At 43.2% G+C, this 26,795-nt stretch overlaps 1 protein-coding gene across 31 annotated transcripts in view; it reads left to right on the plus strand.

Moving 5' to 3' along the window:
- The window catches only part of SPATS2L (spermatogenesis associated serine rich 2 like), a 166,526-nt gene that overhangs the window by 91,008 nt on the left and 48,723 nt on the right, over positions 1-26,795 (plus strand). For all 31 annotated transcript variants that reach the window (XM_070580536.1, XM_008540901.2, XM_070580543.1 and 28 more), the window contains 3 exons: positions 11,635-11,743; positions 15,169-15,218; positions 17,749-17,998. In XM_070580536.1, the coding sequence (XP_070436637.1) occupies positions 11,635-11,743; positions 15,169-15,218; positions 17,749-17,998 (409 nt within the window). The remainder of the gene's footprint in view (positions 1-11,634; positions 11,744-15,168; positions 15,219-17,748; positions 17,999-26,795) is intronic.

The following is a 26,795-nucleotide window of genomic DNA, read 5'->3' on the forward strand; positions in this document are numbered from 1 at the left end:
CTGAGACCACATGAAGGGAGAGAGATGCCCAGCCAGACCCCGGCTGCGCCAGCACCCCCAGCCCCACTCTACCAGCTCCTCCACCCATCCGCATGAGAGACCCCAAGGCAGACCCTCTCAGCCGAACTCCTCCCGAATTCCTGACCCACAGAAACGTTCGAAAACAACAGATTGTTGTTTTAAGCCACAAAGTTTTGGGGTTACTTGTTAGCAGTAAATAACCGCAATACCCTCTCCAAAAGTAAAACTGTTCGAAACTAGAACTGATGTTTTTGAAATTATGCATAAATAATGGAAAATGTGGATGAGTAGACAGAGCACTCGGGTAACTTAGTGGATAGGGGGTATAACTTAGTTATACCTAAAAACAGGGCTGTCCTGTGCCACCTTCTTTTCTTTTCCTTCTACACTGTCCCTTCCCTGAGACGACTTTTAAATCTCTCGCTCATAGTTCTCAATTCTGGATGGACATTAGAATCACTAGGAAAACGAAAAAAAACCCTCAATGTGCAGGCCAACATTTAATTGTTTGAGGTGGGACCCAGGTGCAGGTATATTGTTCAAACTCATCCAGGTGCTGCCAGTTTGCAGCCAGGGCTGAGAAGCACTGTTTGATGCTGACAATGCCCAAATCTGTATTCCTGGCTCAGTTCTTCCTTGGAGCTGCAGATTCATAGACTCAGCTGCTTTCTAGCTGTCTGGACCTGGCTGCCTTGCAGGCCCTTCCAGCACGGTGCTCCATCTCCACGGATTCCTCTGCTCTGGAAATGACCCCACTACCCACCTAAGCACTCCAGCCAGAAACCTGGGAGGCATCCAGATTCCTTCGTCTTCCTCATTCCTTGCATCTAGTTAAACACAAATCAATCTCTTCCTCTCAAGTCATTTGTGAGTCATTCTCTACACTGCGGCATCTCGGTCCATTTCCTCTCCCCTGGAGACTGCTTTAGAATCCTAACCAGCTTCCATTTGATCTCCTTCAGGTCATCCACATAGAAACCACAGTGAGCTTCCTAAACACACAAATATCACACTCCTCGCTGAGTAAAACCCTTCGATGGCTTGCCCTTAGCATAAGGCTCAAAGTGATGAAACGGCATGCGGGGTCCAGCTGGCTTTGGCCCCATGCCTGTTTGATCCAGCTTCATCTGAAACAGTTAATGCTCCACCAGTCCTGGAGCTTCATTCCTTTGAACGTGCTTCTAGTCCCTCAGTCCTGTCCGTTAACAGATGTTGTTCACTGTGCCTGGAATACTCCACCTCCTCTCCCCTCCGCCTCTCCTGTCTTATCTCACTCACCCCTCAGCCTCAGTTTAAATGAACTTCAGTCCTTAGAGGGGGCTTCCCTGACTCTAGATTAGGATAGTTCCCCCTGTTACAGGCACCCAACACTCCTCAAACCTCTGCCTTCCTGAACTGTAAACTCCAAAGCAGGTCAGGGAATGTCTCTGTCACTGCCTACAGTCCCGCTTATAGCATAGTCTATTCATTGTGACTGACTGAGTGACAGAATAAACAACTGAATATGGATTAAGAGATAAATATCAACTCTGAGGGAGTCCTTGTGGTAACACTCTGGCCTCTGTACTTGGCTCTGGCCCGTCCAAAATGCAAATCAATCATTTGGATAAGATAGAGAAGATGCCAACTAATTTTTTAAGTGATACAAAATTGGAAGGAATGGCTAATGCATTCCCTGTGTTTGGTGGCAAAAAGCAAGGTTCTAAAAGATAACAGCTAGCTGGAAGGATGAGTCAGAACTTACAGACAGAAATGTAACAACAATGAATGCAAAGTCCTACCTACTGCACAAGTATAGGACAGGGACACTTGTCCCAGAAACAATCCAGGGTGTGTTTGTAGCGTAGTAAGCTCCACTTGAGCCAGTAATTGATGTGGCTCCTAAAAGTGCTAATGCCATCTTAGATTCCTTTAATGGATAAAGAGGGCCCAGCAAAGACAGTGCAGGTCCCACAGGCCTCTGCTCTGATCCCACCACCTCTGGAACATTGTGCTTCATTTACAGGACCGCATTTCAACAGGAGACTCTCAGAGGAACTTGGCCAGAGTGGTGGAAGCTTGGGAAGTACCGTTTATGAGGAACTGCTGAAGAACAGATATTTACTGCATGAAAGATGGAATTCTGGGGAACACTTTGGTTTCTTGAAACAAGTGAAGGGCTGGTCTTTAGAAAAAGGATTATACTTACACACCAGAAGGCGGAACTAAGACTAAGAACTGGCAGTATCTAACATGCCCTCCCTGGCTACATCCTTCTTCTCACTGACCCCTCTCATCCTCTCACTCTCCCTAACGTCTGCTCTGTGTTCCTCACAGGCCCTCCCATCTCTTAGCCTCTCCCTGGGCTCCCCTTCCATCATCCCCCTTCATAGACCACAGATGCCTTTATCAGCCACCTTAATGATTCTTAGCCCGCATGTCCCTGAGCCCTAGGATCTACCACTGTGTTCCTTACCCTTTGTGACCTCGGATCCTTCCTTGTCTCTGCTTCTGCTTCTGCTTATTGAGAATTGCTGGGGGAAGCCATGCAGACTGGGTCCCTGACAAATCTGTGCCATCCAGCGTTAGTGGGTGGGCCCTCAATCCTGCTGAGCATTCCCCCATTCATCAAGGCCATTTCCTGTCACCTTCCCATAAAGTGGGTTTAAACCTTTCTCTACTTTTTAGCCGTAAAGCAAACTCTAAAACTCCCAGTCAGAGGAAGTAATTTCCTTAAACTTTTCTCTTCACAATCTCAAATTTTTATTGTCTCTTCGCTCTTCCTTTCTTTCCTCTCCTCCTTTCTCAGAGTTCTGGGAGACGGCGAGAAGAACCTCCCCTTTCCAAAGCTTGCTTTTCCACACGGATTTTCATTCCATTTGCTTTCATGTCTCTGGGACTTTGTTTCTTAATTTATCTCCTGTCTTTCCTCTCTTCAAAGTCATCCTCACTGCCAGCCCCTTCCCTCTGTCAGTGACCATGTGCAGGCATTTTGAGGAGATGAGTCGCGAGTGATGTTTTAAGATGGATTGGAGAGAGGAGACGCCAAGCCAAGGTGCCAGTTAGAGTCTCCTGAAAGGCACAGGGAACCTGTCCAGGGTGCTGAACGAAAGAACAGGGAACCGGTGAGATTGAGAGAGGATGCTGTGGTCAGAATGACTCTTGGGTTACTTGTTATTTAAGACTTTGACTTATTTTCCTATTGTTTGTCAGCTCTGTAGGGACAAAGATTGTGTCAGATTCATCTCATTTTCTCTCACAAAATCTGGCTTGAATGAATGAACTGTTAGAATTCCCTCAAAATGTGTGGGAGGGGGCAGGGTGAGCTGCCCTCTGGAAGGTGTATTTTTAAAAAGAGGAAAGTTAGTGGGAAAGGGAAAGATATCTCCATATTAGCAGGAAGAAAGGAGTAGACCTTTGTTCCTGGAAGTGTGGTCCATTGTATTCGTTTCCCATTGCTGTAACAAATCGCTCCAAATTTAGTGGCTTAAAACAACACAAATGTATTATCTTACAGTTCTGGAGACTGGACATCTGAATGGGTTTCACTGGGCTAAAATCAAGGTTGTCAGCAGGGCTGCATCGTTTCTGGAGGCTGGAGGGGAGAATTTGTTTTCTTGCCTTTTCCAGCTTCTGGAAGGTGCCTGCATTCCTTGGCTCATGGCCCCTTTCATCTTCAAACCCAGCAGTGGCCTGTCAAGTCTTCTCACACTGTATCACTCTAACACTGCCTCTCTTCTTCTTCCTTCCCTGTATAAGGACCCTTGTGATATCCAGGATAATCTCCCCCTTCTCGGTGTCAGCTGACTAACAACCTTAATTCTGTCTGCAGCCTTAATTTGCCAGAAAACCTAACAAATTCACACGGTCTGGGGGATTAGGGCTTGGATGTCTTTTGGGGCCATTATTCTGTCTACAAAATCCTTGGACAAGCAGCATCTGTATCACTTGGGAGCCTGTAAGAAATGCAGAGTCTCGGGCTCTCCCCAAGCCTCTGAGTCAGAATCTGCCTTCTAATCAGCCCCCCAGGTGAGTTGAATGTACTTTAAAGTTTAAGAAGCCATAACTAGACTATCTCTAAGATCCACTCTACTTTAAAAGTCCCACAGTTCTATGAAAACTGAGTTTTTTTTTTCAACTTCCAATCTTCATTATTCTTTCTAATCCTGGTTTCCTACCGAAAAGGAAAAAGTTAATTTTGATTTGTATCCCTGGTGTTAATTCCCAAAAAGTCCGCCAAGTAGAACATGACCTCACCCATATTTTTTTTTACTGGCAGAAACTTGATGTTAGAAAAGGCAATTAGATTATAGAATTATCCATGATGCAAAGGTACTGGTCTGCAAAGAATATTTTCTTCCCCAAGAAGATTCATGGCAGAACCGCCTTCATTAGTGTGGATAATATTAGTGGCCCAGCAAGTGGAGCAAAATGGGCACAGAGGAGCTGTTCTTAAGGCATCTCTGAAGGGCTCAGCGTTTGAGAAATGTGACCAAAGCTGATCATAACATTCCTTTCAAAGTTGCAGGAATGGCAAAGCAATAAATAACTCTGGTTCTCACTGGTGTGAAAAGGAAGTTGCTGGCTGTTTGATCACTGTCCTTATTGTAGAGGATGGATTAAGCTCACCTCCAGGATTGCAAGCTCCTCAAGGCTAGGACCAGCCACATGCAGTGTCTGGGATGTAGGAGGTACTCCATACATTTTGGGCTTGAATACTTTTTAATACTGTGTAGTACTTTATGCTGAATTACACAGATGCACTGAAAAAAAATGGATCAATAAAACTGGAATATTTCAATGACCATCTTACTCGACTCTCTAATTCCTTGTGTTCATTCAGTCATTCATTCATCTATTCAGCAAACATTTATGAATCATCTACTGAGTGCCCCCTCTTGGTCTAGGCCCTGTGGATGTAAAGATATCGTCCCTGTCACTCAGAAGCTCACATCCCACTGGAGCAAATAGTCATGTAGGTAAATAATTATGGCAACGTGAGTGCTAGAAGAGGTACGTGAGTAGGCTCTTGGGACTCGCTTCTCCTGTCATTCACACTCTAACTGGATTTATCTTTAAAATTGTCCATTCCTCCCCTTTGCCAATTGGATTAACTATTTGGCTTTATTATTTTTATTTTCAGCCCTAGATATTCATGTTGCCTCTAAACACTCGATACTTGTTCTATAAAACGAAATGCTCTCAAACTAGCACAAGTGAAAAAGAAGTTATCATGAAGGTCTCATGGGGACTCGTGGGAATTCAGGAAAGGTGAAGGAAGCAGGAAAGGCAGGAAGTGAGGCAGCTCCAGACGACCCCTCTCCGTGTCCACTCTGTTCTCTCCCTTTGTGTTGAAGAGTCCAGACTCCAAGGCAGAGAATCTGATTGGCCCCCATTGTCTTTCCAGCCAGGTGACTTCCTGACCACGCAAGTCATTGCCACTGTATTGTGATCGCTTCCTTTGTGGCACTCACTTAGCATGAGCTGCAGTTACATATATTTTTAATTTACATGTTTATTTCTGTTTTCCTCTTTTGGTTTGGTAGTGACTATATTTGTTTGTTACTGTTGTCTCCAGCCACTAGTACAGTGCCTAATCCTAGTAAGCATTTAGTAAGTAAACAAATGAAAGAATGAGAGGAGGGGGAAAGTGCATGTTAGCCACCCTAGAGATGGGCTTCCTTATGGTACCAGTCAGCTTGCAGGAGAGGAGGGGACTGAGGAGAGCCTTGGGCCCACTGACCGCTCAGCGAGGCTGTGCAGGAAGGTTCTAAAGGAGGGAGGTACACAGGGCAATCTCCCCCAGGGAAGTCTTGGCCAACACTCTAGCCGCGTGTTCTTTCAACTGCAAAGACACGCCCACCTTTACACCTGGAGACCCTTGTCCTTCGTGGCCCAATGTAAATGTTCTGTTACTTTTAAAAATTTATTGAGTAGCTAACTTATGCCAAATTCTATATCAGATGCTTTACATGCATCATCTCTTTTCATTTTTACTGAGACTCTAGCAGGTAATAGCCTCGTTTCACAGCTGTGGAACCGAGCTTCAACCATTGAAGCACTTCATCCAAGGTTAGAGTTTGCCTGTGGCAGAGCCAAGAGTAGAAGATAGGTCTGTTTGATCCCAAAGCCCCCTCCATGACATTTGGCTGTCTCCTCTGTAAAGTATTCTCCCCCTCGGGCAGACTGGTGCTTCCTCCTCTGTGGGACCGCACTGCCGTGTTCCTAAAGACAGTGCAGTGTTATTACGCACTTTCAGGTACAGACGGTTCTGGCCCCACTGCTACCCTGACCCTCACAGGGCAGGGACTGTACCTGCTTCCCCTTTGTGTCCTCATGCCTGGCACTTAGTGGGGGCTCAAACAATATCTGTCTGCTGGGCTGAGCTTTGGAAGGATAGGCAGTTACTATGCTATGTCATATTTTTTAAACTCCACAAAATACCATGAGTACCTCATTATAAAGAAAATGAAATTATCAAGTCTCGTAAATGTCCTTCCCACCTCTGTTACTGAAATTTTAAGAACGTGTGTCTATTCCCACTACCCACATAACGTCTGGGTCACATCACAGTCAGCTGAGACTCCACCGCCTGTTATTGTGGTAACTGCAGAGCGACAGGACGGTCCAAACACGCGGGCGGAATACTCCTTTGACTCAAAACAGCAGCCTGGTGTAGCTGCAAATTGGCATTCTCTCATTCAGCGGATAGTTCTTACATACCTACCACATGCACATTATTAGTCATTCAGGCGTGGGCATGGTGATTATGCAAGAGCGTCTGAGAGCAGGGTTCTGCCCGCATGGGGCTTACCATCTGGTAGACACAGCTTCCACCACCACTTAGGATGTAAAGTAGGCAGTGCCGGGTGTTAGGAGACCCTACTGACTAGGTCTGTGGGAACGGAAAGGAGGCGGGGGCCACTCCTGCAGGGAACTTCCTGGAACCTGTGGCATTTCAGCTCGAGTATAAGATTTGGACAAGCAGACACATCTCAGGTCAAAGGCAGAGCTCACAGAGGTGGGGTGGGAGGCCAGCACCGGGCTCCCACTTACCTGTAGAGGGCAGAGCAAGAGGCGCGTTTGGAAGAGCAGGTGGGAGCTCTGTTGTTGGTGGCCTGGAACGCCAGGTTGTAGAGACTTAACTGTATTCCTGAGGAAGGGGGCAAATGGTCCTGATTTTGCTTTAGGAAGAGCGGTCTGGCAGCAGTCTGGGCATGAATGCGCCCAGGCGAGACCAGAAGCAGAGAGCAGTTATTTGATGTTTGTTTGATGGTGCTGGGTCATCACTGATCACACAGCGGTGCAGGTGGATTGAAAACTTTGGTCAGAACCATTTTTGAAACTCACACATAGTCTAAGTGACTCATCAGTAAACCAAGAAGAATTTCTAAGGAGTCATCACAGATGGGCCCAAAAAATGCACAATGGGAACAAGGAAATCTGCTCACGGCTCTTAAAGCAGAAGCTCGGCTCAGGGGGGCGGGTAACTCGGGAAGCTGAAATCAGCCGCTTCCTGAGAGCCGCTCCCTTGCAGCTTTGTGTAGGCGAGATGCCATCAGGTGGGCCTGCGCAGAGCCGGGCAGACCCTGCTGGGCCACACAGAAAGTTCTGGGGAGCAGAGGGTCGGAGATAAACACGCTGAAGGAAAATCAGAACAACGTTTGAGGTGCAAAAGGCAGGTTTCTCAGTAGCAAACTGAATTTGCCAAATCAGGTTTAAATTAGTAGAAGCAAAACAGGGAAACATGACTTGGGGAAGGTGAAGCAGTTGCTAAATGAACTGCTAACTAGGGGTCTCGACCGTCCCCCAACAGCCTGGGCTGCCGCCTGGCCGGCCCTCCTGGACCACTCTGTTTATGGCCTGAGAACCCTTGAGGGCTGCAGTCAAGTGCAGCTTCAAACAGTGGGCTTCGGCGTGAAGCTGCAGCATCAGGCACACCAGCTGGGGCTGGGGCCGTGGAGTAAAGGCTGTGTGTCTGAAGCAGTGCCAGAAACAGCTTCTGCAAAACAGCCATTGCAGGCGTGAATTTTATGAGTTCCCCATATGCAAAATACCATCAGTTGCGCCTTCATTGATGCCTTCCTCCAGGAGCTTCATTTCCAAATGCAAAGGCAGACTTTCAACACAACCTTACTGTAACGCTGCCCTTGTCATCCACACCTTATGGTTAAAGCTACTTCATGATGAGGTCTTTTTTAGATTTAAATGCTTAGACCCCTTATGACTCAGCTGCATGATGAATAGTGACACTGTGAGGTTCCTGTGTTTGTACTTGCACATACGAGTGTACAGGATTTCTCCATCTTCTCAAAGACATTTTCATAAGAAAATGAATGTAGTGAATTTATAAATAAGAAGGTGGAAAAATACTACTACTCTCTTCACATTAGCCAAGCTGAGTAATTAAAGCAGAAACAGAGCTTGGCCCGGAAATTTGCTAGAATTCAACATTACTATGGAATATCTAAGAATAGGCAGAAATTATTTTTTCCTTTTGTCCCTCATTTCTTTAAAACTTGACGTTCCTGTCTTAATTAAACGCTTCCTCTGGGAATTGTATGCAATATTCACAGTTAGATTTGGTATCAGGACGCAGTTATGGACAATTTTCTAAGGATACATTCAGAGCTAGGATATATAAAATGACAAGGGTAGATGTTTTCTCTACCTGACCATGGTTGAATTTTTTTTCTTTTAAAGAGAAACAGGCAAGAGTAGTATAAACATCTAAAAAGGAAGTGTCTCCGTAAGCCATCGCTTATATTATGTTTTGCCTTAACATAATAAAACAAATTTAGTTTTGCAGAAGAAAGACTGGAAGCAGGGAGAACAGGTATTTTATGTTTATTCCATGACTCTGGGTCTTTACTGATCAGACAACTATGTGGGTGGATTGAAAACTTTGGTCTGTGTAACTATAATGTAGTTAATGTATTCAGTAACTAAGCATTGTATTATTTGAAAGGGCATGGCTGATGTAATAATGATGGTAGTTATTAAAAATTTTATATAATACTAACCAACCACAGTGGCTTAAAAGGTGAGAATTTTATTTAGAAGAACTACATTAGAAGGGCAACATGTCATTTTTATACTTAACTCCAATGCACTGGAAACTACCAGGCCAATATGATTTATTGTTGGATACACAGCACATGGCTGTCCTGGGCTGGATGCAGGTGTTTTCAGTTTTGTGCCTCCACCCCTCACCCCCACATTTTGGCTTCTCTCAAAAAAAGAGAGAAATGGGGAGATGTTGGTCAAAGAGTCCAAACTCCCAGTTATAAGATGAACAGGTTTTGGGGATCTAATGTACAGCATGGTGATTATCGCTAATAGCACTGTGTTATATGCTTGAAAGTTGTTGAGAGTAGATCTTAAATATTCTTAACACAAAAGAGAAATGGTAATTATGTGACGAGATGGAGGCGTTCGTTAATGTGATGGTGGTTATCATTTTGCAATATATAAATGTTATCAAATCAGCACATTGTACACCTTAACTTATACAATGTTATATATACTTTTTAAAAAAGAGAGAGGAAGCTATCTTTCTAACTATGAATGAAGAAGAAAGGACAGCTTAACAAACGAATGGTCGAGGGGTGCTCACGAGATCTAAATCCTTTGCACGGCCTTGTCGGCCCTGCATGATTTGGCCGCTGCCCACCTCTGGCCTCACCTCGTGCTCTGGAAGCCTCAGCTTCTGCTTCCCTCCATACTCGCCCCCTCACTCCCCCCTCATCTGTGCCTTGCTCCTCGTTCATGCTGTTCCCTCAGCCGAAAATGCCTTTCTCCTCCCCTCCCCCCATCTCTTCTAAACTTGTCCTTCAGATCTCAGCAGACTATATAGAGTCAAGTCTCCCGTCCCGTGATTTTTATAGCATTTAACACCATGTCTAAGTATCTGTTTGTTTCTGTGACCATTTGATCAGTGTGTATACCATCTCCAGGCTGTAAGTTCCAGGGAGTGATGCCTCATCACACAACAGGCGTTCAAAAATATTCACTGAATGGATTTTTAAAAAGGGAAAAGAGAAAAAGTGAGAAGGAACTTAGATTTGAAGAATATTTTTTTAATACAAAGGCTACAAGAACTAAGAACCATAAAATGTGAGAATAGGAAAAAATTAAAGGAATTTTGAGTAGCATATATACAAATATATACATATGAGTCCTCAGTAACACCCAAATGTTTAGAATTTATGAATGTCAAGCATCAAAACCAGCTTCTGATCCATAGTGTCAGAACCTCTGCAAGTCATATACCCATAGCTTATGCTATTTTCTCATTATAATCTCAATACTCTTATATACAGATCTATATGGAGTAGGCTGCCTATTTTCAAACATAATTAGGAAATAGGCTATACTGCTTACTTAAATGTTGTGATCAATAGAGTCACGTTACACACGTCATAGCCATGTAATCCATAGCCCATGAATCTGATTACAGTAGGCTGCATGTAACTCTAAAACTCAACTGGTTATAATTTAACCACCAATGAAAACATGTAAAGACTGTACAGAGCTTTCATGATCATCGTCATGGATGCCAGGTACCTTTGCACCACACAGGCCTCTGGTATTTGTCAGTAGCAGCTCGGTGATCCCCTTGATAGAAAGCTGGGTGAGCCAGGTTTGGCTAAAGTTGATAGAACATCCTGCAGTAATTGCAAGTTCTGTGAGCTAAAGGTCAGTTAATTCTGTTAGGCTATAAGAAAGAATACATTCTGAAGTTGACTAAGAAATACTTATAGGTCATTAAAAATCGACTATCAGCTGCTGGCCCCGTGGCCGAGTGGTTAAGTTCGCACACTCTGCTGCAGGCGGCCCAGTGTTTCGTTGGTTCGAACCCTGGGCGTGGACATGGCACTGCTCATCAAACCACGCTGAGGCAGCGTCCCACATACCACAACTAGAAGGACCCACAACGAAGAATATACAACTATGTACCGGGGGCTTTGGGGAGAAAAAGGAGAAAAATAAAATCTTAAAAAAAAAAAAATCAACTGTCAGCCTAATCTATTGAAATCCCATTTTCTTTCACTATATTTTAAATGTTTACTTTCAGAAGTGTGTTGGGAACATTTTTTGTATGATGGCTAAGACTGCCGTTCTGAAAATACAATGCCCCACGTTTTTATGTCTCTGTTTACATTAATGGAGTTTCACAGCGCACTTCTGTGAACTTTGAGATGACTGTTTCCACTGTGCAGATAAGAGAAGCTGAGGCATGAGGCTATTTCTGTAAGTTTTCCAAAGATACCCTCTGTTCCAGTGGAGGGGAGGGCCTGAGACAGAAGCTGATCTGTGTCGGCACTGAAAACATGGCTTGTCTGCATCTGGAATCCAGGGGAGGGGGAGCCTGCCAAAGCAGAATCGGCTTTCCCCGCCTGCTCCTGAAGTCCTAACAAGGAGATCTTTGTAGAAATGTGTACACAAATGAAGAGGGTATCAAGGTGATTGCCAGGATGAAAGTCTACTGGTCTGAAAGGCCTCGAATGTGCTTGACGGCAAGAAGATGAATTGGTTGGCTTCTCAAGGCCTTGCTAACAGTTCTGATTCTTTCCAGTGAGAGACCCGTGGATGAAAAATATTTAAAGTGTGTTCCTTTTTTTTCCTTTACAGATCTATGCAGTTCGATCAGTTGTTCCCAACAAAAGCAATAATGAAATAGTCCTGGTGCTACAACAGTTTGATTTTAATGTAGACAAAGCAGTACAGGCCTTCGTGGATGGTAAGTACACATGTCCCCTGAACCGGAAGATGTTAGAACTAAATACACCATGTAGTCTGCATTTGTTTCCTTAAATGCGTTGAAGACCAATTAGTTACTAATACTTTAATTCTCATAAAAATATGATAGGCTTTAAAAACACATATCCTTACTCAAGAATAGCAGAATTTAAAGTTCTTTCTCCATCATTAAAAAAAGACAGACTGTAGATAGTTTCCCAAGGAGACCTATTATAATGCTACTAATTCCACTGGCCGCCAGTCACTCCGCTTTGTTATGAAATGCACCCTTCATTTGATGGTGTGCTTGTGAGCAGAGGATGATGCTGCACTCCTGATCTGGAAAGCCTTCTCGTCAACCAGCGTAATTCTACTTGGCTTTATGACTGAATCCTTGAACTTGATGCTTACGTAGTCTGAGAGGACTAGTTTATTCTTTAATATCCTTAGTTTATGATTTTGAGGTTGCCTAATCAATCAGAATATCAGTTCATTTCCTACCTCTAGAACCTTTGCTTTTTAAGAAAAAAAAAATTGTTTTTAGTGTAGACAGCCCATTGCTAGTGATGCTGTGGAATCTAATGTCTCAGGAAAGTGTTTATCCTGTAAATGGATAACTTACTGCTTTAGATTTCCTGTAAATTATGGGGAGATTCTCCTCTTCTAATCAAATTAAGTAAGTTTTCCATTCACAAAAATACTTGTCCTTGGTTACCGTGTGTCTTTTGTCCTAGTGTTAGTTTCTATTTTGTAAATATGGACTAGCTAAACATAATCTGACAAAGTCAGGGAAGACAGCACACTTCTCAGTTATGTCCTATTTACACTTTATTTGTTAAGGATGGTTTGATTGACTTATTTTCCTAGGAATAGAATCGTCTTGCTAAGATTCTACAAGTGTAATTGCATTGCAGGCGAGGTCTTGGAACCAGGCAACAGGCTCACATTCTGCTATCTGCAGTCAAGGTTCAGGGTCCCAGTGAATTAAAAAATGATGACCATTCAAAACAGACCTGCAAGCAGACCCATCGCGCATAACTTTTTTTACTGTTTTTCCCTGCTTTGTGGATTAGCAGATCTAGAATCTTTAGTCATAAAAAACAAATAGGAGAGAATGTGATATTAATCCGACTTTGTAGCATTCAGTGCAATTTGTCTCAAGAAAAAAACTTTGGAAATATTCACATCCTGGCTCAGACAAACTCTCTTTTCAGCTTTCACTTGCCAACATCACTTGCATGGAAAAAAGCTTTAGAAAAGGAAGGAGGTTCTTATCCCCATCCCTTCCCACCCTCACCTGGATGGAGGCCCCACAATGAAAGTTTTTGTTACAAAGTGACCCTGATGAGCGGCACAGATGCTCAGGAATTGATACACTGTCAGCAAATCTGTTTGTATTTAAATGGAACACCTTGCTTGTCCTTCTTGAAATTTTCACCTTGTCAGTGTTGAGAGCTCATTAAAAAAACTCATTGAGGGGCCAGCCCAGTGGCCAAGTGGTTAAAGTTCAGCTTGCTCCACTTCAGCGGCCTGGGTTCACAGGTTCAAATCCCGGGTGAGGACCTGCTCCAGTCGTCAGCCATGCTCTGGGGGCATCCCACATACAAACTAGGGGAAGATTGGCACAGATGTTAGCTCAGGGTGAATCTTCCTCACCAAAAAAAATAATAAATTTCCCAAACCTCCCCCCCCCCCCCCCATAAAAGCATTGCTGAGAAACCTCGTATCATTTTGGTTGGGGACCAATTGGAAAACTTGTTTAAAACCCACTGAGAACAAAAATATGTGTTAGGAATCATTTAGGAGGCATATTGAAAGCACGATTTCCCAGTGGCTTAAAAATCTCCAAGCAGTTTCATATGATTAAAATTTAATAATAACATTTTCAAACTGCTCTGTAAACGTGGGTGTTTCTTCTTCAGAATTATTCTCTAAAAGCTTATTGTCCAAATTGCAAATAAAATTTATGTCAAAATACGAAAATTAGAGGAATAATTGAATATTGCAATTAAAGCACTAAGCAACTCACCTCCTTCCTCTCATTAAAAAGAACAGTATTTAACGTTTTTAAAAATTTAATTTTATTTGGAAAACTGAAGTTTAGCTGTAAGTAAGAGCTACCCTAATGGTTATTAGCACTGGCGTGACTTACTGAGAAACCTAGTGAGTGACTGCCTGAAGTTCTTCAAAAGGAAAGTACTGTGAAACATTAATTCCCTGGGCAAATTAGAGAAAAACCAGCCCGGTTAATAAAAAGTCTGAATTATAGCTTACTTTTAAGAGCAGTCTTATTATTTCAAGTCCATGTAACTCAAAAAGCCTAAGAGGGGCGATGCATTGGAAGCTTGGAATAGAGAGGAATAATTAGCCTGTCTAAACATGAGTCAAAGCAATACGGCCTTCTGCTTATCTGACAGTGACAGTGGACTCAATAATTGTCCTGCTAATTTGGAATTTGTTAGAAAGACCAGCCTGAAGTTTATCTTTGCTTAGCCAACATTTTCATTGTAGAGAACTATTAGGATAATGAGATTGTATGAAAATGTTTAAAATTGTTGAAAGAATACATTTAAGAGCTCCTCTCTTAGAAGTACCTATTTATATGAAAACAGCTGATGTACTCATTACTGGCAACTTATCATTGAAATTCCCGTCAGCACAGTTGGAACGAACGAAGAACTTTGTTAGACGACGTGAGGACAGTTATTAGAGCTAACCAGTGGTGAAACATTTTTTTTTTAATATTTTATAACTTAATCAGGTGAGGCTTTTCCTCTGAGTCCACCCAGTTCCGCATACGTATGTGAATGGCACTGACAGAACCTGGGACTCAACTTGTCATATGATGAGCTTTTGTCTCAAATTGGAGGCCTTGCAAAGCGCACGTCCCATTCCTGTCCACAGTGACGCGAGCAGAGCGAACATCATATACACCATCCTCCTTCTCACCCTGCAAGTTGCGAACAGAATGAGGAGAGGCAGAGAAACAGCAGGAGTGGCCAACCAGAGAGCCGGGATTCACTCCGTTAATAATATCCTCAATCCCGTGTTTGGTCTGGAAGATTATAGGTATTTTGATTCATATATCAAAACAGAACAATTTCAATTCTACGTATGGCCATGAAGCTATCAGAAAATTCTCAAGATAGATTTCATTTTCTCTAAGACAACATAATGATAAAAAAAAAAGTAAGCTTCATGTAGTGGAGCTTAATATTTTGATAAAACCAAGATCGTGCAATGAATTAAATGAAAATCTGGAAATAAAAATCAAACTGGCATTTTTTTTATTAAGGTAGGATGTATCAAAACAAATGAAAAAGCCAAAAAAAAAAAAAACTGCTACAAAGATGGAAAGACAGAGATGAATTTTGTGTGGTGTTTTATTATGTGACTACGTATTGAAGATTCTTTCTCTTTCTCCAGGCAGTGCCATTCAAGTCCTAAAAGAATGGAATATGACGGGAAAAAAGAAGGTAAGATTAATATTGATTGTAAATTAGTGACATCTTCAATCAAAGCCATCATGGTTGTTATCATCTTAACAAGGCTGCTGATTTGTGCTTCTTTCACGTGTGTGAATGTGTACACCCAGGAAGCCTCCAGATTCATGACTCTCTTCAATTATCAGCCACCCTCACTACTGTTGCGCTTGTTCTCTGTTCAGGTGTTTTTAACCACCAGGTGTGCTTTAGAAGCCCCAGAGTTTTTCTTTGTAAGTATTAAGGGAAGCCCAGCAGAGAATTCAAAGGATGCAAGACGTTAACCTGCCTGAACGCATCCTGTAGCACAAAGGGAAAAATTAGGGAGTGTTTTAAAGATACTTACAAAGTTCTCAACATATTTTCACATGTTTTTCCAACTGAAAGAATCCGTCCAAGGCTGCCTTGAGATACTTTTTTGCTGAGTTCTAAGCTAGATCTTTAATAAAAGAAGAAAAAAAGAAAATGTCTTAAAGCCATAGTAAGTAAGGGACCTGTTCTTGCTTCTTGGGAGCCCTGGCAGGCTGCTCCGTGAGAACAGAGAGAAGGAGACTTTAGTCTGCCCATTCCTTCTTTTGCTTTCTTGTCCTGTCACAAAGAGTCTGACTTCTGGGTACACACGCGCTGTCTCTAGCACACGCCCTCCTGGGCCGTGAGCACGGGAGGAGCTCACCAGCTCCCACAAGGCCCAGCTCTCTTGTTCTTGGCCTGTCACCTGTTTCAGGACTTTCACAAAAACTCTGCTTCTCTTTTCAAAGTAACTGCCCCACCTGTTCCCACTTTCACAGCAAGGCCTGTGTTTTGGGTGGCCCAGGATACAGTACATCAGGCCACCCTTCCCCACGAGGGAGGATCACAGGCCTGCCAGACAGATTTTAAACAAAGCAGAAAAAGCAGTATTACTTTCATAATATCCAGGAATTACTGAAATTCCTTGAATTGTCCTTGCCCCTGTTTTCTCCTCCTAGTTTCATGTAGATTAGGGAGAATTATGAGGGTTTTTTTTTAACCTCTGTATGCCACTTCTAGTTCTGCTTATCTTGAATCGTAGCCTCCCAGACTGCTGGGTGAGAGGAAGATGATTTGCAAGTGATTGAAAGGCAGTATTTACACTTCACATGGAAAAATTTCAGATGTGTGGTTTGGGTATCAAATTTCTCCGATGTAAAGAAAAAGCAGACAGCAGCTGCAGACCCACCTCATTACGGAGTCTCCCTCGCAGAGGCTGGGGGAAACGGCCTCCCCAGCTCAGTGGACGTGGCGCTTGTGTGGGCAGAGGTGCCACTGGCCCCCTTCACCCACTGGAAGCACAGCTCCCACCGAGAGGAGCATTTACTCGGGACATGATGGTGTCCATGGAAAAGAAAGGGAGTGGGGAGGAGAATTAAGGAAAGAAAACGGTTTCTTTTTCTCTCTTTTCCAAATGAGCTGAGGGACAAGGCCAGGCTGACGTTCACCTGGGCCTCACTGATGCAGCAGGTGGACAAGGTCTGTCTGATGGTCAGGCGCCTCTTCTGATCGGCTGAGGCCTGTACCTACTGCGTGTTGAGACATTGATACTCCCGGGTACAAAGCCACAGTCAAGTACAGCATACAACATCATTAGGAACAACATCTTCCCAATTTCCTATATATTATTATATATTGACCATTAGGGCATTTTAGGAGAGAGACAGTAAAACCGTGCCGTATTGTGATAATTGAGATCTAAAAAATTTCAGTTGTCTAAAGTGCAGGGTTATATTGTTTTGAAATAGATAAATGCTGTTCAGCTAGCAGCCGAGAGGTCCGGGGTCCAGCTGTACGATCCAAAACCGAGTGACCTGGGTCCGCTGGCATGACTTTGTAGCAGTTGTCTGCTCCAGCTGAAATACTCATGGGTTTGATGACGGCTCCTGTGGCTGCCTGGGACTTCTGGGATGGTGGCCCAATCCCAGGAATCTCATGGTTGACTGGTGCCTATTTCATAGACCCAACCCAGACTTTGGGGATCTGCCTTCTGTTTCCTCATTTTGCAAAGACTCCCTGCCTTTGTCGCACCATTCTTCCCTGGACCTCCCTTCCTCCCCAGAGGATCAGACGCCAGTGCCCTCCTTGCCTCCCCCCCCCCCTCACCGCTTTAAGAAACGAGAGCTGTTCTCCACTGGGTCCGTCACTGAATTTCAGGGCAGTTTTCACAAGATTTTACTATATAACCATTCACACAGGTAGCCCTTCGATTTACTTAAATAATATCTCAGCTATTTAAGCCATTCCCTGCTATTTTTCCCTTTTAAAGGAACTTTTTTGTTTACTATTTTATGAGGTAAAAGTTTATACAACTTATTGTAAGAAAGAAGATATTTCCATTGATTTGGCTGGTTAATAAAAAGAAGATGTGGGTGTTTTCACCCATTCTGTTAGAAGATCCAGAAAACAAACAAACAAAAAAGATAACACATCTTATCTTGATCTCACAGGTTCACCTTGTATTTCAGGGGTCTGAGCTGAATAATGCTGTCTTCTCCTTTGTGTCTCATTCTAGAACAATAAAAGGAAAAGAAGCAAGTCCAAGCAGCACCAGGGCAACAAAGACGCTAAAGACAAGGCCGAGAGGCTGGAGGCCGGGCCCCCGCAGCCAGCGCCACCCCCGCAGATACAGAACGGCCACGCGAACGGCTGCGAGAAAGACAGCTCGTCCACCGACTCTGCCAGTGAAAAACCAGCCCTTGCCCCTCGTGAGAAAAAGATCTCAATACTCGAGGAGCCTTCAAAGGCACTCCGTGGAGTCACAGGTCGGTAATTCTTAAGTCAGGTTGCTTAGGAAGACTCAGAAGAAAAGGATGCCCAGGGCACCCACTGGGGCGGTCACTGCTGCTGTGGATATGCCTGGAAGGGAAAGGCTGTTCCTCTGCTGTGCACACGGGTTCAGCCTTCCTGCAGTATGCGGGGTGGGTGGGGGGGAATGTAGCAAGGGCAAAGAAGAAATGCTCAGTCTGGCCCTGCACTAAGTCAGAGGATAATTTTTTCTAAAAAACATAGTTCTAGTCTGTATTAGGATCATCAGGAAAATGGAAATCCCAGTTTAAAGAAATTTTCTTTATAGACACCTTTGCTGGGATAAGGGAGGAATAATTGATGACAGAAAGAAATGTTGTTAAAGGGTAGATCAAATTGTTTTAACTCCTTGTGTTTCATATAATGTGACAGAACATAATATTCCAGGGTGTTAGAACCTGGAAAGTTAATTATTTGTGCTCTACTTATATATTTATTAATCTGTAAAAGGCTACTTCTTAATCAACTGTTTGACCTTGGGTGCATCATTTCATCTGGGGTGTCCCATTTCCTTTCTGTAAAATAAGGAATCTGTGCTGGAATCTATTAGATCAGTGGTCTTCTGATCCAATGCTCCATTTTTATATCAAATCTTAAAATAAAATTCATAGATAATATAATCTGCCTAGAAACAGGATTTTAATAAAGTAAAAATTTAAGAAATTCAGGAACAACTAAAATAGCAGCCCCCAATAAAATGGCTAGATGTTCACACCCACTCACAGTGAATCACTTTGCACTTAAAAGAAGTAAGATAATAGTCAACTGGAGATTGTGGACACTGTTTTTCATATTTGACGTGTGAAGTAAGAGAGAGGTGTGTTTTTCTGTAGACGTGGAATTCCTGATGCAGCTGCTGCAGGGCAGGCTGACACGGGTGCTGGCGGTCCATTCGAATATCGTGGCTGCTGGCGTGCTTGGCCGTGGGATTTTTCAAATGGTGAAAAGTCTTGATAAATTTCTGAACAACATAAAGTGCAATTTTCTCTTAATTTACACAGTAGTTGAATCCTGGAAATCCAAGTAAATCCTGGAAATCCACAGGAAAACCGTACAAAAAATACTTTATGTTCGTAAGAAGAGTATCCAGGAGGGCGCGAGAAGGCCGAGGCTGCAGGGCAGTTGGCTGTGCAGGATTCCTGTGATTGGAAGTCTTCTTGCATCCTGCCCTGCCCACCCCACACACAGTCATTCTCATAAATTTTGAAAATGCCCTGTCAGTTTTTCTTTTTTTTAAAGATTGGCCCTGAGCTAACATCTGTTGCCAGTCTTTTTTTTTCTCTTCTTCTCCCCAAAGCCCTCCGATACATAGTTGTATATTCTAGTTGTAGGTCCTTCTGGTTGTGCTGTGTGGGATGCTGCCTCAGCATGGCTTGATGAGCAGTGCTAGGTCTGCGCCCAGGATCTGAACCCGCGAAAGCCCAGGCCACCAAAGAGAAGTGCGTGAACTCAACCAGTCAGCCACGGGGCCAGCCACCCAATCAGTTTTTCAAAATGCCTCCTAAGAGTTGGTGGATCCCTTGGTGAGAACCACCACACCAGGTGGTCCCCAAAGTCTTTCTTCTAGTTATAAAATCCTCAGTTTATTGAATCAGTGACTTCTTAGATTCCTCTTACACGCGGCACTATGCTAGAAGCCACAGTAGATTCAGAGAAGGATATGGCATGGTGAAGGCCCGGAGGAAATCACATTCTGAACCCTGGAAGAAAAGGCTGTGTATCCACCAGTGAGTTTCAGGTCTGGAGAAGAGAAGTCCACATCCAACTGATGACCAGGGAGATTTCATGGAAGCAGTGGGTACTGAAGGACCAGTAGACCTGAGGTCAGGAGTACCTCCAGGGTTAGAGAGAAGCAGGAGAGCTTGACTCAGCGGCCGTGCAGATAGCAGACCTGTTGTCTGGGAGGAGTGCTGTCCTCTGATAGCCCGGGATGAATGAGGCAGGGCCCTGCCCCGGAGGAGTTGTCTAGCAGAAGAGACGGGTGCAAACAGGACATCGCCCCGTGACCCGTACCAATTCAGGGATACAGCGAGGAAGCATTAAATAACTAGTAAGTTTTAAAATTGCACTAATTTTCTTCCATAAACACGTTACCTAGCAAATCTGTTAATAGCGAGAGTTCCAATTTTCAGATAATCCTCACTACATGATGGTCTCTTAAAACCAAACAAACAACAAAAATAACCTATTTCCATTTAGAATCTGAATTTTCCAGGAATTTTTTAATTTAATTTTTGCCAGGCCTGCAATTTTGAGAATGGTTTGATTTATAGGCCGGGCAGGAGAAAGAAATTAAACAATCGAGTGGCAGCTTCCCAACTTTGCTTGTGATTGCTTTCACATGAATTACTTTCAAAATCTAATTACTCAAGTTGTTGTTTTGATATCAATCATAGATTAAAAGCCTGGAACATATATTTGTTCATTTACTTATAATTTATACCTTCTTTCTAAAACAATTTCGGTAACTCTGTGGAGTGAATGACATTAGAGACGTGCAGTCTTGAGGCGCTTCACTTCACAGTGGGGGGCTGCCTTGACAGTTAAGTCTCCACCAGGGGAGTTGTGTGGACCAGGGAGCTTTTGCAAACCCTAACATAAAACTTTCTGTGAAGAGTCTTTTATTGCACGAGGAGCTATCCCAGTATCCCTTCGGTTTTGTAAGGTTAGCATGAAGGCATTGAGGTATGTCAGTATAATCTGTTGATGTTATTGGTCCATTACGAATTGATGCTATGGTCGATTTTTCTGTTAAAGTGTAAGTGACGGTAATGGAAGGTTATTAGATGTTTTGCAAAAGGAAGGGCATCCTCCTAGATGACCATTAACTGCATTACCATCACTTATTAAGATCATGAATTCTAAAATGAGTTTGTAACTAGTTAGGTTTTCCTTCCCAAAGATAATGAAGGTTCATCAGGAAGTCAATGCCATAACTGCCAAATGACTTTAAAATGCTTGTTCAATCTATAAGAAATCCTGAGATTTCCAAGATGAGTGTTAGGTCTCAGACATTCTGCACCCCCATTTTGAGTGGACGGTTGGAACTAGAAAGGATGGGAGTGATCCTTTAATCCCGTCCCCTCACTTTACAGCTGAGGAAAGCGAGGCCCCAGGTGAGCAGCCGAGCAGATAACCCACACCCATGGAGTAACTCTCTTTAGTCTGCAAAAGTCTGACCCAAGTCCATGTAATTTTATGTGCACATTACAGAGTTACTGCTGACACCACAGGATCCCTCACTCCTAAAAGATGTATAATTGAAAAATTAGGCAAAAGTAATCATTACGAGCCCTACAATGGTATTCTGTACTTGAGTGGGTTCGAAGCATGAGCCTAGAAGAAATCTCCAGTCGGCCAGTGGTGGAGCATTTCTCAAGCTTTCCAATAATGAAACTGGCTCAAGAAAGCCTGCCCTCAGTGCCCGGCTGGGCAGCAGGCTGTGAACATGTGGAAGGCGAGTTTTATATTTTTATAACACCTTGACATTCAAGATCTCTCCTTTTAAAAGTTTTAAACAGAATCATTTTCTGGAAGGGAAGAGTTAGCTTTCAGATATATGCAGGTGGTTCAGGGGTGTTAGTGTGACTTCCTACGTGAAAAATAACCGCCCAAAGCATCATCATCTCAGGCTGTAAATAGAATGCTCTCGAGTGGGACACCGCTGCATGTCAGCATATAGCTTACAAGTTTTGGAGTTTGACTTAAACTTAGTACAAAATTACTTCTTTATTTATCCTTGGAGTAGTTTTTTCTGTATTTCTGAATTTTTAATAACACCTCAAATTAGATGTTTTACATAATCCAATCGAGATCATCCTGTGTCCAAGTACAAAGGCAGGCAAGAATCAGATCAAGATTTGTTTTCACCAAAAGTGATGCCAAGGATCATTTGTATTTCTAAGGTCCCATCTAAATGTCTAAAGCACGTTATGACATTAGGGTCCAGGTTTCCCAAACGTTCCTCCTGCTCTGTTTTTCTTGAGGCTGAGATCGCTGAAATGTATAGGTGCTTATCACCGTGTAGGCGAGAAGAGGAATTCAGATTCCTGAGTTGTCTTTCTCCTTCTGGACACAGTTCCCACTGCACAGGGAAGATGAGGATTGTGGGCCACCACCTGGCTCCACTGAGCTAAGCTTAGGGGCGGGACTTTCTTTGCTCCAGCTCCTCTTGCTGGACCCAGCAGGCTGCCTTTATATCCCCTCATCTTGTAAAGCATCCGGGAGGCCAGCTCTTCTGCTCCCTGTTACTTCTCTCAAACTGAAGGCTCCGTGCTGTGCTCGCTGACCTCTACCAGCCGGCCTTCAGTCTGCCCTGTATCATAGACCCGGGGCAGCCGCCATTTTGCAATGCAGAGAGTGTGTGTGCACATGGCGCTGGCCCAGAGCTGCTTTCTCATTCTCAAAGTGAACTGAACCAAGTGTGAGAGAAGGGACCTGTTATTTTAGAATGTGGGCTGCTTGTCCTTCATTTTTGCTTCTTATTAAAAAAACGAAAAAACCCCACCAAACTGTTTTATAGTATTTTTAGGGTGTGAGGTTCCCTATAGGATTCCCAAGCAAAATTTTTTATGCTGCTGTTGGCCCTCGCTTCAAGATTATCTCCCCTGCTTCTCTAAGCCCTGTATTGGGCCAGAGGATTAGAAAAGATCAACAAGAAGAAAGCGGCTCACCTAGAACTTGAATAGTAAAGCCAAACGTGTCTATTCCAGGATTTCAGCAGTGCCAGCTCGCAAAGGGAAGCAATATAATATCGTCGCTAAGAACCAGGGCTTTAGCATTAGACAGATTTGGATTCAAATCTTGGCCTCATCACTTACTAAGTGTGTGACCCTGGACCTGTTCACCACTCTGTGTCTCAGTGTCCTAACCTGCAAAATGGAAAATTGAACCCCACTTTACCAGATTGTGGTGAGCTGTGAGTGAGATACAGCGAGAGAGGCGCACGGCATCTGGTACAGAGTGAAAACACACATCATTCATTTATATATCTAGTGAAATTTTTAAGCATTCTTTTTCAGGAAGAAGAGATGCATAATAAACCAGAATACAACTAAGTTACCAAGATAATGATAGATTATAGTAAATGTCATGAGGGCAGCAAGTAGGAGAGGGCCCCGGGCAGGTATGTGCAGCCACTTCAGATAAGGCCTTGATGTGACAGGAGTTAATGAAGAGGAGACATTGCAGCTGAGGCCCAGGTGCCTCAGTTCGGGTTCTCTCACCCCAGGTTACGCTGGTCTGAACAGCCTTAATTAGAGACTTTAGCTGAAGCCCTTGTAGAGTTAGAACCATAGGTTTTTACTATTTTTTTAAATTAAAGATAGAATACTTTATTAATATATACAGCTGATATAAAGTACTGTTATATGAAGATGCATTTTGAAAGTTTCCATTTTAGAGCACATTTATCATTATTCTCACTCCTCCTTAATTATTATTTCAGCATCTACATGCTTGGTGTTAACTCTCCTTTGTGGTTGTGTGTTGTTCAGCAGCACTGTGTCTGAACTGTTCAGGTAAAATGACGGGAGGCCTTGATGGCATTTTCAGTGACTGAGACCTCTGCTTCCTTTCCCTGTGTATGAAAAAACAGAAAGAGACAGAGGCAGGCACAGGGTGTAGTGACATGAGGGCACAGGAAATAGAAAACCCCCGGAGTATTTTTCCGTTCCAGGGTGGAGTGAAATCAGAGCTCTCTGCCTTCTCTTTCTCATTTGGAAACTATTATTTTGCTGCAGCCTCACAGCAACAACATAAAACTACTCATCTCTAAATAGCTGATAGCCTCCTAACGTCCTCCCAGACCTCGCCATGGTGATTTCCATTACAAACAGGACTATATTCAATGGAATGCACTCCTTGCAGAGAACAGAAGGCCTTCCGAATTTTTTCGTTTAATTTTCGAACAAAGATTTAAATGGCTCTATCAAATGCAATGAGAATTAAGCCTGTTTTTCATGGAAATAAGGCAGTGATATAAATCAAGTTAACATGCCTACCTTGTGTCATCGACACCTTTAATTCTTTGACTTTATTATCTGTCTTTTAATATAAATAAACCTGTAAAGGTATTAATGACATATGAGACCTTGTAAAGACAACATAAATAAAACTAAAAAGTTCGTTTCCAGTCAGAAAGTTACCAGCTTTATGCCCTCTGAGCTGATCAAGTTTCATAGGACTGGAATGAAATAATGAAGTCTATCTGTGTTTGATAAAGAAGTTATGAAAAGGCAGAACTGACTGACTTATGTTTTCTGAATAAACCTATCTGTTTCGGTCTCTGTTCCAAAGTTGTTGGTTCCTCTGAATATCTGTTAATCACCCTGTCATGTGGTGACAGAAGAATGATGAAACATACAAATCAAGGTATACAGTAATTGTACTGTGAAAAGAGTTTTCTTGGGGCTTCATCTCTAGACCATGATTCTGTAACATCTTCAGAGAGTCATCTTTACTCACTGTCTCCATTTCTTCACCTCTCTCTCATTTATCAACCCATTCATTTTGGCTTACAGCCCCGTCACTTAAAAGAAATTGCTCCCACTGAGTTTACCATTGGCCTCTATGTATTGAACCTAGCAGACACTTTTCAGTTCTTACTTTTCCTTTTCCTTTCAGCACCATTCAACGTTGTTGACCACTCTTTCCTTAACCACTGTTTTTCCCTTTGGTTTCTACGACACAACGCTCCTGATTTCCCCCTCCATCTTCATTGCTTCTCTGTTTCCTCTGAGGCTCATTCTTCCCTACCTGGCTGTTAATTGGTGAAGCTCGTCAAGACTTGGTTGGTTCCAAGTCCTCTCCCATATAAAGCTACCCTCTCTTCTCAGATCATTTCAGCCATGCCCTACCTCTAATAATGTAAACTGACTCAAAATCTCATCTTCCTGGTCCAGGCTCCTCTCTAACCACCAGACTCTTACTTGACATTTTCACTTTGATGTTTCAAAGCACTTCAACAACATGTGCAAAAGAAACTCATGATCTCTCTTCCCAGTCTCAACTTTCTTTTAGTGTTCCTGATCTTTCTGTACCATCTGTCCAGTTGTGCAAGTCAGAAATCTAGGCATCACTCATCACATTTTCCTCTCTCTCCCCCCCATATCCAATCAGTCACCAAGTCCTGTGGACTTTCATTTCCAGATATTCCTAGAATCCATCCATTTCTCACTGTTTCTACCTCTGCCTTCCCAACAAAACCACCATCTTCTCTTGCCTGCACTCTACAGTAGTCCACTCATTGATCTCCTAGCATTTACTCTTATTATCCTCTGAATCATTCTCTATCCTGTAATCTTTTCAAAATATAAATCTGAATTCTTAAGATAAAGACCAAAAGTCTTACCCTGGCCTGCAGGCCCAGCATAACCCAGCCCCTATGTCCTGCTCCAGCCCCATTGTGTGGCATGCTCGTTCTTACTGTCTCTGCTCCAGCCGTAGTGGTTTCCTTTCAGTCCCTCATATTGGCCATGTGTGTCAGTCAGGTTCAAGTCAGGAGACAGAGCCACACTGGTTATTTGAAGGGGAGGAATGTAATACAAAGAATTCCTAACTAACACAGTAGGAGGTGGTCAACTACTAAAAGGGATAAATGAGGACTCGAAAGGGTCTAGACATGGCAAGTGAGCAGCTACTATCTCTAGGAAGGCTGGACAATAAAGGAACTAGGACTGGGAGAATCCTTCAGTCCAACACTGAGATTCTGACCTCATCGAAGAAGGACGTGGCTGCCGGAGGAACATACAGCCTTGTGGTGGAAAAAATTCTGTCACAGGACATGGACTCAACTGTTCTGTAGAAGAGACCCACCATTGCCAGAGGGTGTAGATAACTGGAACTGCTCAAAGCCATGCCAGTTGGGGGTTGAGGGAAAGCAGGCAACAGGGCCTGAGAGTGCACTGGAGCTCCTCTGCCTGGCTGCTGGCTCCTGGCATGAATAACCGTGATGAAGGACCAGAACCTAGAAGAGAAGTGTATTCCTGTCCTTATAGCCGTGCAAGGTCATTTTATTGCCCTCTACTGACAAAGCTAACATTCTGTTAGCTGGCAAAAGAGAATTGATTAGAGGGCTCAGCTCCACTGTAACAGAGTAGGGCAAAGAAGCATGGATTCGAGCCGAGAGACAGCAACTTGCTAACTGGCACTCAGCACTTCCTCCTGCCTCAGATGCTGTCTCTGCCTGGAACGCGCTTTCCTGCCCTCTTCACCTGGTTAGTTCCTGTGATTTCAGGTGAGCTCAGGTGGGCCTTCCTTGGGAAATTCTTTCTTGCTATCCCTGAGTCAAATCTGCCAATTATAGGTTTCAGAATGCCGTGGACTTCTCTCATAACACTCGTCACAGTTGTGATTCTCCATTTGTCTGTGTGGCGGTTTGATTTATACGTCTTCCTGTTAGACTGCAAGTTCTAGAAAGACAAGGACCACCTCTGTCTTTGATCACCATTGTATTTCTGGTGCCTAGAACAATAACTGGACATAATAGGCACTCAAACAAGCCTTTCTCCTGGTCTTTATTGATTATTAGTGATGAAATATGTGGAGAAGTGTAGGTTAATTAAATTTTTTTTAAATTGCTATGCTGCTTTTTAAAGATAATGATGGATTTTGTATTTCTGGTTTTAAAAGGAATTTATACTAATTGAAGAAATTTGAAAAATGCTGTAAGGTTTAAGGAAAAAAATAATCCTACCTCCCAGAAACAATCACTGTTAAATTTCCTTTCAAAATTTCTCAAATGCACAGCTATAT

The sequence above is a fragment of the Equus przewalskii genome, chromosome 17 (assembly GCF_037783145.1).
Source record: "Equus przewalskii isolate Varuska chromosome 17, EquPr2, whole genome shotgun sequence".
In the NCBI taxonomy this organism is placed as follows: domain Eukaryota; kingdom Metazoa; phylum Chordata; class Mammalia; order Perissodactyla; family Equidae; genus Equus; species Equus przewalskii.